At 40.9% G+C, this 13,028-nt stretch overlaps 1 protein-coding gene across 5 annotated transcripts in view; it reads right to left on the bottom strand.

The window, feature by feature from the left end:
• CFAP91 (cilia and flagella associated protein 91) overlaps positions 1 to 13,028 on the bottom strand; it is an 88,133-nt gene that overhangs the window by 12,629 nt on the left and 62,476 nt on the right. For all 5 annotated transcript variants that reach the window (XM_049877325.1, XM_049877333.1, XM_049877343.1 and 2 more), the window contains 6 exons: positions 10,839 to 10,955; positions 9,325 to 9,396; positions 7,790 to 7,936; positions 4,093 to 4,314; positions 2,393 to 2,541; positions 1,541 to 1,632 (listed from right to left, as the gene is read on the bottom strand). In XM_049877325.1, the coding sequence (XP_049733282.1) occupies positions 1,541 to 1,632; positions 2,393 to 2,541; positions 4,093 to 4,314; positions 7,790 to 7,936; positions 9,325 to 9,396; positions 10,839 to 10,955 (799 nt within the window). The remainder of the gene's footprint in view (positions 1 to 1,540; positions 1,633 to 2,392; positions 2,542 to 4,092; positions 4,315 to 7,789; positions 7,937 to 9,324; positions 9,397 to 10,838; positions 10,956 to 13,028) is intronic.

Raw genomic sequence — 13,028 nt, 5'->3', positions numbered from 1 at the left:
GCAAAGGTCCTGCCTAGCTTGCCCACAACAAGTCACACTGGATGCCTTCCGCTCAAGCTGTTCTTCCCAACACCTTCCTCTCAGACCCAGGAAAGTTGGGGGAGGTGAGCAGCCTGCTAGCATTACTGATAACTACTTAAAATAACAAATTAGTAAATATTAAGCCCACTGGTTCCCCTGCTTCTTCAATTCTTCCAGGTGGAATTGATCTGAAGCGGGCTTACCTTACTTCAGACCTAGGAGAAGTAGAATGGAGTCGCATATTTTCCTAAGACTCTAGGAAGCGTACAATCCCTTTTATAAGGTGACACAGAAATATTCATTAATTGATCTGAATATTCAATTTTGTTGGTATATGCACTATCACACGTTGTTGATGGGAGTATGAAGTGCAACAGTTTTTGGTGGGACAATTTGGGAATATTTATCAAAGTGTAAAATGCACATAACCTTTGTCTCAGCAATTGTGTTGCTGGGAATTTGCTCTCAGAAGTATGGCCAGGATTTGCGTAAAAGATGCTGAATTAAGAAAGAACACTGGAAACAAACAAAATGCTCATCGCTAGAGGAGTCTGATTTAAAAGCACAGGACAACCAGGTAATGGGAAAATATGGTATTTCTTTATCCTCTCCAAATGCGTTAGAACCCCACCATCCCCTTACTTCTGGTTAAATGATCTGAAATATTGCACACTTTTCTGCCTGGCCCTGTCTAGAATTCCCCTGCATAAACTTGAAACCTTTCTGAGCTGTCATTTCACTCAAATACTCCTGCTTCCTCTGGGATCAGCTCTGCCACTGAGTCTGAGAGCTCCAGTTCACGCCTTGTGAAGAGTGTAACCAATGTCACTGAACGATCTGTGTAGAAATGGGCAAATGGGAACCTAACTTGCTGGGTAAACTTCCACACCCAAAAAATGCAATGAAAAAATCTTTAAAAAAAGGTCTGAGAGCTCCAGGAGAGTTTTTTAAAAGACATTTATTTTTTTTTTCTGTTGACTAAAAGTTCTAATCTTTAACAACATGTCACTTTTTATAAATCACAAATTAGGACATATCATACCTAGATACGGTCCCCACGGAAACTGAGGATATCTGTGGCGCTGGCAGAGCAGCAGCGTGGATTTAGGCCCTGCAGGCACACCTGCTTGGAAACACCCAAGGTCAACTTGCCCTGCCTCCCAAAGGCGGCTACCGTCTGGAGTTTGCATAGTCTCAACATATGCTTTACGTAAGAGAAAATAAATCACAGAATACTTCTCTGGGTATCAACAGGCTTCCTGTTAAATAAGGTTTGGATTTGGATACTTGTCAAGCTTATTAGAACTAGGTTCTACCTTTCCATCTATACCAAGGGGGATTATATTTTGGGATCAGACAGCAAAAAGAGACCTTGAAAAGCAGTGAAATAACAAAACTCAGTGATTCTCTTTCATAAATGTCCCTATACCTCTGCTCAGTTTTAAGTCTCTGGGATATTAAAAATTATGTGGATTTTTTAAAAAAACATTCTGAAATAAAAGCATTTACATTAACTCACCTTTTTCTTTGACAAAGTCCTTTTGCACCTCTGGGATCAGGAAGCTATAAACCAACTCAGCAACAATCTCCTCTGACTGAAGCTGTGTTCGACTGAAAAACAAAACAAACAATTTATTTCCTTTGTTGTCTTACTTGGGCCACCAATTTATAATTTGATCCTCCTTGCTTGTGTAAGGAACTCCAGTGCTCAAACACCTCCACCCCCTTCTCCCTGATTAAACCAAAAAAACTCGTCGCTGAGTTGATTCCTACTTTCATAGCTACCCTACAGGATGGGACAGAACTGCCCCATAGTGTTTCCAAGGAGTGGCTGGTAGATTCGAACTGCCGACCTTTTGATTAGCAACTAAGCTCTTAACCACTGTGCCACCAGGGCTCCTTTCCTTGATTAAGTGATCTGAAATATCACACCGCTAGTGAGCTTGGATATGTCCATGGAAATTTGGGTTTTGGCCCTGTCTTTCATGTACACTGCCTGCCAGGAAGGGAATGTTAGAGATACAGCTCACACATGGACGCCAAAGACCTTGGGGTGGTTCTGCTGTGCTATTTAAAGTCCAAATAATGCTGCACACACTTATTCATGCTTTGGACTGTTCTAAAAGTAAGTAATATGGAAGTGATCCAAACTGCAGAGGATAACCAAGGATTCAATGCATTCAATTCCCAGTACTTCTACTATACAAAGATACAGGCACACTGGCTACTAAAGAATTATGCCAATAAAAGAACGGACGTGAAGCATGGGTTATTTGTTTCTCCTAGGTGGTAAAATCTTAAGCTCCTAGAAAAATACAAATGAATAACAAATGGGGCTGTTCATTCCACGATCTGTTCTCTTGGTACATACCGGCTTTCCATTTCGTAAGCGATGTCATTGATTTCCTCAGCCATCTTCTCAATTTCTGCCCTAGCTTGTTCTTCCGCAGTATTCTCTTCAGTGTTCAGTATTATGTCTTCCAGATAGGAGGCTATAGTACTATGGTGAACTTTAATCACCTACACAAAGCAAAATACCCCCACTTGCTAAGAACACGAATGCTACTGTTAAGAAAGACAGGAAGAATACACATTGATTGACTTTTCCTAGCACATCTATTTCATTCGTTAAGTCCATAGTCCCTTCACTAACCATTCCTTTTCTTTCCCATCCAATCTGATTCTAATCCACCCACCTACCCATTCTGGGCATCCCTCACCCATCTAGCCCATTTTAGAATTATGGCAAGGCACCACTGGAAGAAGATCATGGCTTCAGAGCCAATAATCCTGGTTTGGATCCTGGCTCTGTTTTTACTAGTAGTGTGACTTGGTCAAACTACCTAACTGGGGCAGAGACTACAAGGTCTCTCCCAATAGCCTCTCTCCAGTCTTCTTAAGTGACAGAACCCCTGGATGTTAGCTTGGCAGGCAGCTGCCCAGAATAAAACCTACATTTCCTAGCACCCATAGGAGCTAGATATGGCCATATGACCAAGTTCTCGGCAAGGGAATATATGCAGAAGTGATATGTGCAGAAAGGATTCTTAAAGGGTGAGAGGTAGTTACTTTGTTTCTCTTTCAACAAAGAATGGGGACAGGATGACTGGAGCCCAGCAGCCATCTTAAACTGAGGCACAAGGGCCCTGCCTCAGGGATGGAAGAGCAGGAAGCTAGAAGGATCCTGGGTCTCTGATGAATTCATTTAAGTATCGTCTATTAGCTCTGGACGGCTTCTTTTTATTACTTTCTTTAAGCTGTGAAACAGAATACACATAAAGAAAAGTGCCAAGCCCAAAACTGTACAGTGTAACGAACACATGGAAGGCCAGCACCCACACAGCCGTTACTAGTAACCTAGAAGGTCCCTGTGGGTTCTTCCCAACCATAGGCCCTTTCCACTGTCATGACTTCCATGGTGAACGTTTCCCTGCTTTTCTTTATAGTTTTGCTACTTAAGTATGAAACCATAAATAAGACTTCTAGTTTTGCCTGTTTTACAGGTAGATACACAGTAAGTACCATAAGCATCCAGTATGACAAAAACTAAACCTGTTGCTGTCGAGTTGATTCCAACTCATAGCGACGGAGTAGAACTGCCCCATAGGGTTTCCAAGGAGCAGCTGGTGCAGTCAAGCTGCTGACCTTCTGGTTAGCAGCCGAGCTCTTAACCACTGTGTCACCAGGGCTCCCTGTGCCACCAGGACTCCAAGCATCCAGTACAGTGCACTTAATTTTGTATGCATCTGTCTCCTCAATGAATTGTGAACTCCTTGGGGCTAGGACCCTTGCCTTTTCTACTTCATGTCTAAATATCTGAGAAAATGCTTGGGACTCAGTAGCGACTCAGTGTCTGCTTATTGACAGGCACTGCAGCAGGATTCTGAGTATGTGATATTTTTTGTAACACCTGGTCCATTACCTTGAACCCCTATGCCCTCGCTTAGTGAGAATCCCCAGTGACCAATTTCAAACAGTATCAATCAACCAGCCACAATATATTAGCTGAATGCCTACTATGTACAGGGCTATGGTTACACAGCTTCTATACATCCAGCTGCCTCCACTTGCCTCCTTGAATATCTGATCCTCCTCACGCAGGCGCCTTTGTTCCACCTGGCGCCGACCACTCTCTTCGGCTTCCCGCATCCGACGCTGTCGTTCTGCCAGCATGGCAAAGGCATGGATTCTTCTCTCTTCCTGTAATCTTATCAGCTCTTTGGACAGGAAGTCAAACATGTCTGCCAATGCCCTTCCTTCCAGTCCAGCCAAATGGTTTTCAACTAGTAACACCTAAAATAATAATTTAAAGAATTCAAATTCCATTATGAATGGTGCTTATAAGGAGGAATGCTGAATTACTCAGAACTCTTGACAGCCAATTCACTTTCAGAGTGCATTTAGTTTTTATTGGGAATATTATCTCTAGACTGGCCCCATCCCAAGGGTTCTTAATAGGAAAACCTATGCTACAAACTTAAACATGAGAAAGTAGATTGCTCAGATAGCCACTGATGGATTATAGTTCTCCAGTTATGAAGAGGATTTAGCAAAACACTTATTAGAGCCATACAGACTGGGTGGGTTTTTGTTGTTTTTCAGTGCAGGAGGTAAAGTGCTTGTGTCTTCCCAGACATGAAAGGAAATATTAAGGTCTTTATTAAAGATAACATTGGAGCTTAGTCAAACAGAATCTCCTAGAAATTCACTCATGATGCCTTTCAATTTTTTAATGCCTGGTTCTTTCACACAGTTTGGGCAATTTTAAGATCCTGAATAACATGAAAGTAGAAAACCTTGGTGCTTTTTATCCTTTTAAAAAACTTCAAAGCCATTAACAACCCTTTTGAAACAGAGCAGGAAAAAGTCGATCTATCCATGTGATCATTGAGGTAAAATAAGAGGGCCTGTGGAGTTCTCGGCCAGGAGTAAGCCACAAATTCCTATTTATGAATTCCTGTGGCCTGGCTGTGACATATGGAGAAGACAAATGTTTAAGATGATTGTATCCTTTGCAACGTCATCCTCTCCCCTCTCCTACCCTCAGGCATAAGGGAAAAGAGCTCTTCTTCCAGTCATATACCCCTTTGACACTGACCATTTTCCCTCTCTGTTTGTATCTGAAGGGAGGAAGTACAGGTCTCAAAGGCAGTGAGGCTCCTGGGTGAGAGAGCCATTCAGGCAGTTGTTAGCCTCAGCACGCTCGTCCTCACCACTACCCACCAGCCCACACGTACTTTCTAATTTATATAACAGGGAGAAAGGGAAAGAAAGGGTGAGCTAAGAGTCTCATTACTCCTGACATTCATAAACAGTGGTTACTCAGCCCACAAATGGACTCTCTCCTTGTATGCAGAGAGCATGGGCTACCTTATTTGGAGGGCAGAAGGCAACCTTTTAAATCCCAAGGTTTATATTCATGTCAAGAAACCTGGGTATATTCAAGTAATACAATCTAATTTGAAAATTAAGTAAAAATATTTAGAAGGGTGATTCTGTTGCAGTAATATCATGTAATACATCAATCACATAACTGGGCATTACGCATTTTCTGAAGTTTTTTCCACAGAGAGTACAAAAGAAGGAGAAAAGGAGAGGACTGGTATTGCTGCAGGTATATGAAGTGCCCATGCCCTCAGATCCTTGCAGATCATTGGTGTATCCAGGTGAAGGTAGGCAGGGTGAGTCCTCAGCTAAGTGACAGCCTGTCCCATCAACTCCTCCCTTAGCTCTTAGCTGACACGTTATCAGTCATGGATTCAGCCACATAAATGTGATGAATGAGTTGAAAAGCCTGGGTTGCCTTAGCTGCAGGGCTGGAATCTCAAAGGACCCATGAGTGCATTTTTCCAACCAGAGTCCCAAGGCCTAGCTAGTGCTTACAGGCATTTTGTTCCCTATCTGACCAAGCTCCTTCTTCATCATTTCCAGGACTCATTTTTTTAGGATTTCCAGATTCAGACTCCAGTGTCCACATTTTCCTCTTCTTCCTCTTTCTTTTGTCCCACTGTTGAGTCTCACTGTTTTCTGAGTCGTCCTACCTCCCCTGCCCCTCCCTACCCTCAGCTCCCAAAGCTCAGTGATCACCCCAGATGCCACCACCATATAAAAGGGATAGAGAAATGGTCATTTTCAGGCTGTGTACCACTTCTGCCTAATTCTCATACAACACAAGAGCTATGCATGTTACTAAAGACGGGTCATATTAACTTTGCTGTTTTACTTTCTTATAACACTAAACTCTAGAAATTGATATTTTTTTCCAGATTGATTTTATAGATAAGTGGGAGAGGCAGTAAAAGTGTATCTACAGTAGAGTCAAAAACATTTAAAATTGTATATGTACAGACAAAGGGAAGGGAATCAGGAAAAACATTTACAGTTGTTGGGTTAAAGCTGCAATTCTCAGCTGTGTCAGGTGCCAGGATGCTGATAGGTCACGATGAAGAGTCTCAGGATATCATGAGACACTGTTATTGTTGTTGTTGTTGTTAGGTGCTGTCGAGTCTGTTCTGACTCACAGAGACCCTGTGTACAACAGAACGAAACACTGCCCGGTCCTGCACCATCCTCACAATCGTTGCTATGCTTCAGACCGCTGTTGCAGCCTCTGTGTCAATCCATCTCACTGAGGGTCTTCCTCTTTTTTGCTGACCCTCTCTACTTTACCAAGCATGATGTCCTCCTCCAGGGACTGGTCGCTCCTGATAACATGTCCCAAGTATGTGAGACAAAGTCTTGCCATCCTTGCTTCTAAGGGGCATTCTGGCTGTACTTCTTCCCAGACAGATTTGTTCGTTCTTATGGCAGTCCATGGTATATTTGATATTCTTCAACAACAGCGTAATTCAAAAGGTGTCATCCTTTGGTCTTCCTTATTCATTGTCTAGCTTTCAAATGCATGTGAGGCAATTGAGAATACCATATCTTGGGTCAGGCGCCCCTTAGTTCTCAAAGTGACATCATGAGATATTAACATACTCAGTATGTAAGTTAACCAACATGGGCCACGTGCAACTCCAAAACCCGGAAATAACGAGTGCTGATATTTGAAAATAAATCCCACCTCTCACTTTTTTTTCTTATTAACTTCATTACTCATTCATTCATTTTGTCAACTGCTGGTCCCCACTAGCTGAAATGTAGTAGAGTCACCAAATATTTAAAAAAATATTGGAAAGGAAAACTCTTAGTTGAAAGAAAAGTGCTCTTTTAAAATTTTTAATTTTTACAAATACAGAAAATATTATATTCAATTTAGTGAGAGAACGTCCCAATCAATTTAAGGACTGCAGCAGTATTGTTTAAGAACGCTGACTACGATAGAGTGATGGGTTCGTGGGGGATGTTTCTCTCTTGTCACTTCATTTATTGTTATTATAATGTTGCTCGTGTAATAATAAAACCCAAGGGGCGAGTTTAGTTTAACTGGCAAAAAATATCTAACTGCCTTGAGCATTATGCTCTTTTAAGAACTATCTACGTGGGATCAAATGGACAACAGCAACTTGAAAGATTAGACAGGAAACTTAGGAGCCTGTGAATTCGTGTTAATGGGGGAGGGACGACTCAGAAATGGATAGTGAGAATGGTTGCACAGCTGGAAGAATGTCATCAATGTCGCTGACTTGTACAAGTAGAAACTGTTGAACTGGTGTACGTTCTGCTGTGTATATTCCCAATAACAACAACAATAAAATAAATAAGATTTTAAAAAACAAAACACCAAGTGAGGAAATGAAACAAGAAAGTAAGACGAGGGAAGAACCTTGTGCTCGTGCAGGTTCCTCTGCCTCTGTAAGGCCAGGGTCACTTGCTTCTCGGCTTTCTTCACCAGTCTCTCATCCTCTTGAAGAGCATGGCTGGTGCGTAACTCGTGGATCAATTCCAGCCGCTTTTCTTTCCCTTCAAACATCTGTATCAAATCAAATCAAAGAGAGACCTGCAAATCAACACCTCTCTGTGCCAAGCACCAGGATTCCCCTGCACGGATTTGTGAGACACTGGGGAGCAGTCAGTCCCACTGCCTTTTGGGGTCTGCAGGGTAGGTAAGTGTGCACAGAGCTAGAGGTCAGCCCCGCCTTTGGCACCTTCCACTGCTCAGACAAAGGGCTTAGTTATCAGTTAGTTGTTTACCTCATTTCTTAAAATGCCTCTCAAAGAAAAGTGTCAACTAGAGGATAATATTAAAAAAATTGAACCTTTCCCTCATTTCCTATGCTCCTTCAAAAAAAATTTTATTTTTTATTTTTTTTTTCCCTAAGAAACCTGGGATGGCATTTTTCATGGTGATCTTTTCTAATAAATCTGCCCCCTAGTTTATAACACATAGTCTGCAGCCTGAACTTAACAGTGGGCTTTTTCTGGGAAAATACCGGAAAAAGAGTAAAGGACCATGGTGAACGCAAATTGCTCACCCAGCCTCCTTGGACTTTCACTCATCACAACTGAGTCTCTTAAGAATTAAAGCTGACTGGGGTGCAAAAAAATAATTAATTAAATTTTTTATTATAATTTCTTTTTAACTGAAGTGTGCTTATTCCAGTTAAGTCTTTATAGTCAGAAAGACCAGAGGTTGAATCTGTGATACTTAATCTCTCTCAAACTCAGATTAGTTGCCTGTAAAATGGGGTAGCTGACAGGAAAAAAAAAAAAATGAGATGATATATGTAGAGCAAAGGATATATCATGTGGGCATATAAAAAAACCAAACCTATTGCCATCCAGTCGATTCTGACTCATAGTGACCCTATAGGACAGAACAGAACTGCTCCACAGAGTTTCCAAGGAGTGCCCAGTGGATTCGAACTGCTGACCCTTTGGTTAGCAGCTGTAGCACTTAACCACTATGCCACCAGGGTTTCCATGTGGGCATGTATAAGAGTTCAAATTATAGGTATTATTTAGCTATTTCATTTATAATGCAGGCATTGCTAACTAGATTCAAATAATTGTATTATGACTTGTGGAAAACTGGGAGTCCACTCAGTTTATGATGATTTAATAGTCAAAATTCACGTGAGAAAATTCCTGAATTTAGCAATTCCAAGGAAAAATTAGTTTCACAGTGCCTTAGTTTCGACTGTGGCAAACAGCAGGCAAGCCCTTCCTCTCCCGCCTTGGCACTGTACCTCCCACCTGAGCAAACTATGGCAACAGAAGGGGACAAGTGGCTACTTCAACAGTTGAGCTCAAAAGTATAGCAGGGTGCAAGAGTGAATTCACCCCAAGGAGTCAAAATGTAGTCATTCTACAAATCTATTCTGAAAGGAAACACAGGGCCCAAGGATGGACCCTACATACCGTGTTCTGAACAACTCTGCCCCGGATTAACTTTTGAAGGAAGATTACAGCCATTTCTATCTCTTCTTCTTCCTAAAAGAACAAAGGGAGAATCAAATCCCTTAAAAAAATTTTTTTTTATCAGCAGCAGTTAGCATCAAGTATTTTTTGAAGACTTATACGAAGCAAAAGAAACTGTGCTAGATGCCAGAAGGATCTGAAGAGAAATAAAACATGGTCCTTGCCCTCATTCAACATATAGTATTCTAAATGTACTTACTGTATCATTAAAATTCATTATTATTTTTTATCAAATAATATTAAACAGCTCAAATCAAAAGCAAAAAATTCCCACCATCGTGCTACCTCTAGAAATTGAGCCATTTTAGTTTTTCTGTAATCCTTTTTGGCAGAGTCTTTCTTGAAGCAACAGGTACTGCTTATAACATCCCTCTTGCAATAGTTTTTTAAAATGTTTGATCATGAGTAGACAGAAAATACTACTAGTCTATGTCAGAGTCTAGAGTGAGGTGCTTCTCATAAGAATGTAGCTAAACTGGGTAAGATCACTTTAAAAGACTATGTCCAAAGCAGAGAGTGTAGGGTCTTAAAATATAATTAAGGCTCCTCTGTAAAAGAAAGCAACAGTGTAATCAATGGCATTCACACATGTGAAGGACAATGTGTTAAGCAAAGTTTGGCAAAGGGGATGCTGTCCACAGGGGAACACATCCCGGCCAGACAGGGGGAGCGTTCCAGTCCCTCCACAGGGGCAACCCATCACACTTGTGTAACGGGCATTAGTCAGGTCTCCCATTAACACTCCCTCCTCTGACAATAGGCACACCAACCTTCAGAATACAATCTGGCTTCTTATAAGGGTTGCCCTACACTGGGAGATAACATGCAGACCCATCGACAGGGATAACTGGTCTACCAGTTAGTTATATTTGTTTCCATAAAGTAATAAATTTGCACTGTGGCATTATTTCTTGGGGTTTTTTTTGTTTTTGAGTCAATCCTCTGAATCTTAACCAACTCTAGCTACCCTGCCCAAGTTGAGTTTGGGGGTCTGCAAAGGTGATACGTAGCTCTGGTCAGCATGACTCTTTTAAGACATCCCTACTTCAGAAACCAGTCTCTCTGGATGACACCTCTCCAGGCAGTTCATCCCTCTCCAGTTTCAACTGTCATCATCCACCCGCCCACGAAGGAAGGCAGTTATGGTAAGGGATTGTAATTCAATTCTCTTTATTCGAAATTCACGAAGATTACATTCTGAGGCCTATTCATCTTGGGAAGACTTTTCATTCTTCGTGTTTTTATTTTTGAAAAGAATTAGTTAAGATTCCATTCCACTTTGTTTTGCTTATTTTTGCAGTTGTTTGATGCTTGATGCATAAGAATAAAGACAAAATTTAACTGAGGGCTTGGGGAACTAACACTGTTAAGTTTGTTTTCAACCCAAACTATCCTAAGAATAAACTGACAGCAATACTGAAGTTACGTTTCAAATGTAAAGGTTTCAGACTTACATTGGAACTCATTTCCAAGGCTGGAGTTGGAAGCCGAGGTTGAGGTACTGGGTTTCTCTGAAGGAAGCGTAGTGGTTTCTTTGGTTCAAGAACTTTATTCTTCTTATCCAACAGTGCCTGAAATAATACCAACTAACGTAATTCTTTGCCTTTGTCTTTCCCTCCCCTACCAGTTCTAAGTCTCAGATCTGAGTATCAATCAGAAATAATATTCTCTATGGTTATGGTAGGACAGTTTGAGAAAGTCCAACCTGGGGTGCTTGTATCTCCCAGGGGATGCTTATGTTATTCCTGAGGACACAGTGACCATTGAATATACACGGCATACAACCTATAGGCATCCATTTTAACAAAAAAATTTGGAAGATTTTAAAAAGTGTTTGAGTTCTTAAAAGGTTCTCTCATGAACATATGCAAGCAAAACCCCCAATGCCTGTTCTTCCACGCTGTTTTTAATGAATGTCTGGGCAATAGAAAATTTCCCTGTGCAGAAAAATGATTGAAACAGTTGGTATATTTTTGTGGTTAAGAAAGAACTGAGGAGAATTAAATGGCAATTGTCTCAAAGTGAAGAGAGAGCTTTACTTTGGTCTTGAAGGCCTGCATTTCCCAAAATGAGCTTATTTTCTTGGGAAAGAGTGTGTGGTGTGTGTGTGTGTGTGTGTGTATTTCATCACTAAAAGTTCTGCCAAAGCTATAGGTGATGTAAGGCTTTTTTTTCATTGGTTCCGTCTTCAGCCACAAAGTACCATTTTAATTTAAAAGTATATATAAAAAAAATCTTATCTTTGTGATTTTTAAATCATTCTTTAGTTTCTTTTTCACCATATGATAATTTTTACATTATATTTTTCACAAAAACATAGACGAGTAATAAGACACAAGTGCTAAGCCAAAACTCAAAATTAGTAAAAACAGGCAAGTGATGAGCAAAATTTGTAACCACCAAGAATGGCTATGGTTACGAGAGACGCAGAGCCTCTAAGTTTCTTCACAATAAAATAGACAGCAAACATATAACAGCTCTATTGCAGCAACAACAAATGAATCAATTGAAAGCTGTAGCAGTCTAGCAGTAATTGCTAGCTCTAAACTCTGGTATCTCACACTGGTAGTCTCACACATTGCTGAAATTGCTACACCATTTTTGGAGGAAAATTTAGATGTACATAAATGTACTTATATGCTGGTGCAGCAAGTCCATGTCTAGGAATTTGTCATCTACGTATGTTCATATATGTACCAAATTATATGCATACGACATTACTCATGGCACCATGGTTTGTAAGTACTAAAAAGCTGGAAACAACCTAAATATTCATCAAAAGGGGACTGGTTAAATACATTATGGTACATTTATACAATGATATACCAAGCAAGTATAAAAAAATAAATAAGAAAGTGTTTCTGTGCTAGCAAGTGGCCATCTAAGATGCATCAATTGGTCTTAACCCACCTGGAGTAAAGGAGAATGAAGAACACCAAAGACACAAGGTAAATATGAGCCCAAGAGACAGAAAGGGCCACATTAACCAGAGAGTACATCAGCCTGAGATGGGAAGAACTAGATGGTACCCAGCTACCACCGCAATTGCCCTGCCAGGGAACACAACAGAGAATCCCTAATGGAGCAGGATAACAGTGGGATGCAGGCCTCAAGCTCTCATAAAAAGACCAGACTTAATGGTCTGACTGAGACTAGAGAGATCCCAGAGGTCATGGCCCCTGGACCTTCTGTTAGCCCAAGACTGGAACCATTCCCAAAGCCAACTCTTCAGACAGGGATTGGACTGGACTATAAGACAGAAAATGATACTGGTGAGGAGTGAGGTTCTTGGCTCAAGTAGACACATGAGACTATGTGGGCAGCTCCTGTCTGGAGGGAAGATGAGAAGGTAGTGGGGGACAGGAGCTGGTTGAATTGACCTGGGGAATACAGAGTAGAGAGGAGGAGTGTGCTGTCTCATTAGGGGGAGAGCAGCTAGGAGTACACAGAAGGGTGTATATAAGTTTTTGTATGAGAGACTGACTTGATTTATAAACTTTCACTTAAAGCACAATTAAAAAAAAAAAAAGGAGAATCAAAAGAAGGTGTTTCTGGTAAAACTGATGTATCTCTAAGATATAAGTGAAAAAAGCAAGGGCAGAACGGTGTGTATTATATACTCACATTTGTGTTAAAAAGTATAA

The sequence above is a fragment of the Elephas maximus genome, chromosome 1 (genome assembly GCF_024166365.1).
Source record: "Elephas maximus indicus isolate mEleMax1 chromosome 1, mEleMax1 primary haplotype, whole genome shotgun sequence".
Taxonomy (NCBI): Eukaryota; Metazoa; Chordata; class Mammalia; order Proboscidea; family Elephantidae; genus Elephas; species Elephas maximus.
The sequence above is the reverse complement of the archived record's forward strand: the minus strand, read 5'-3'. Positions and strand labels throughout refer to the sequence as shown.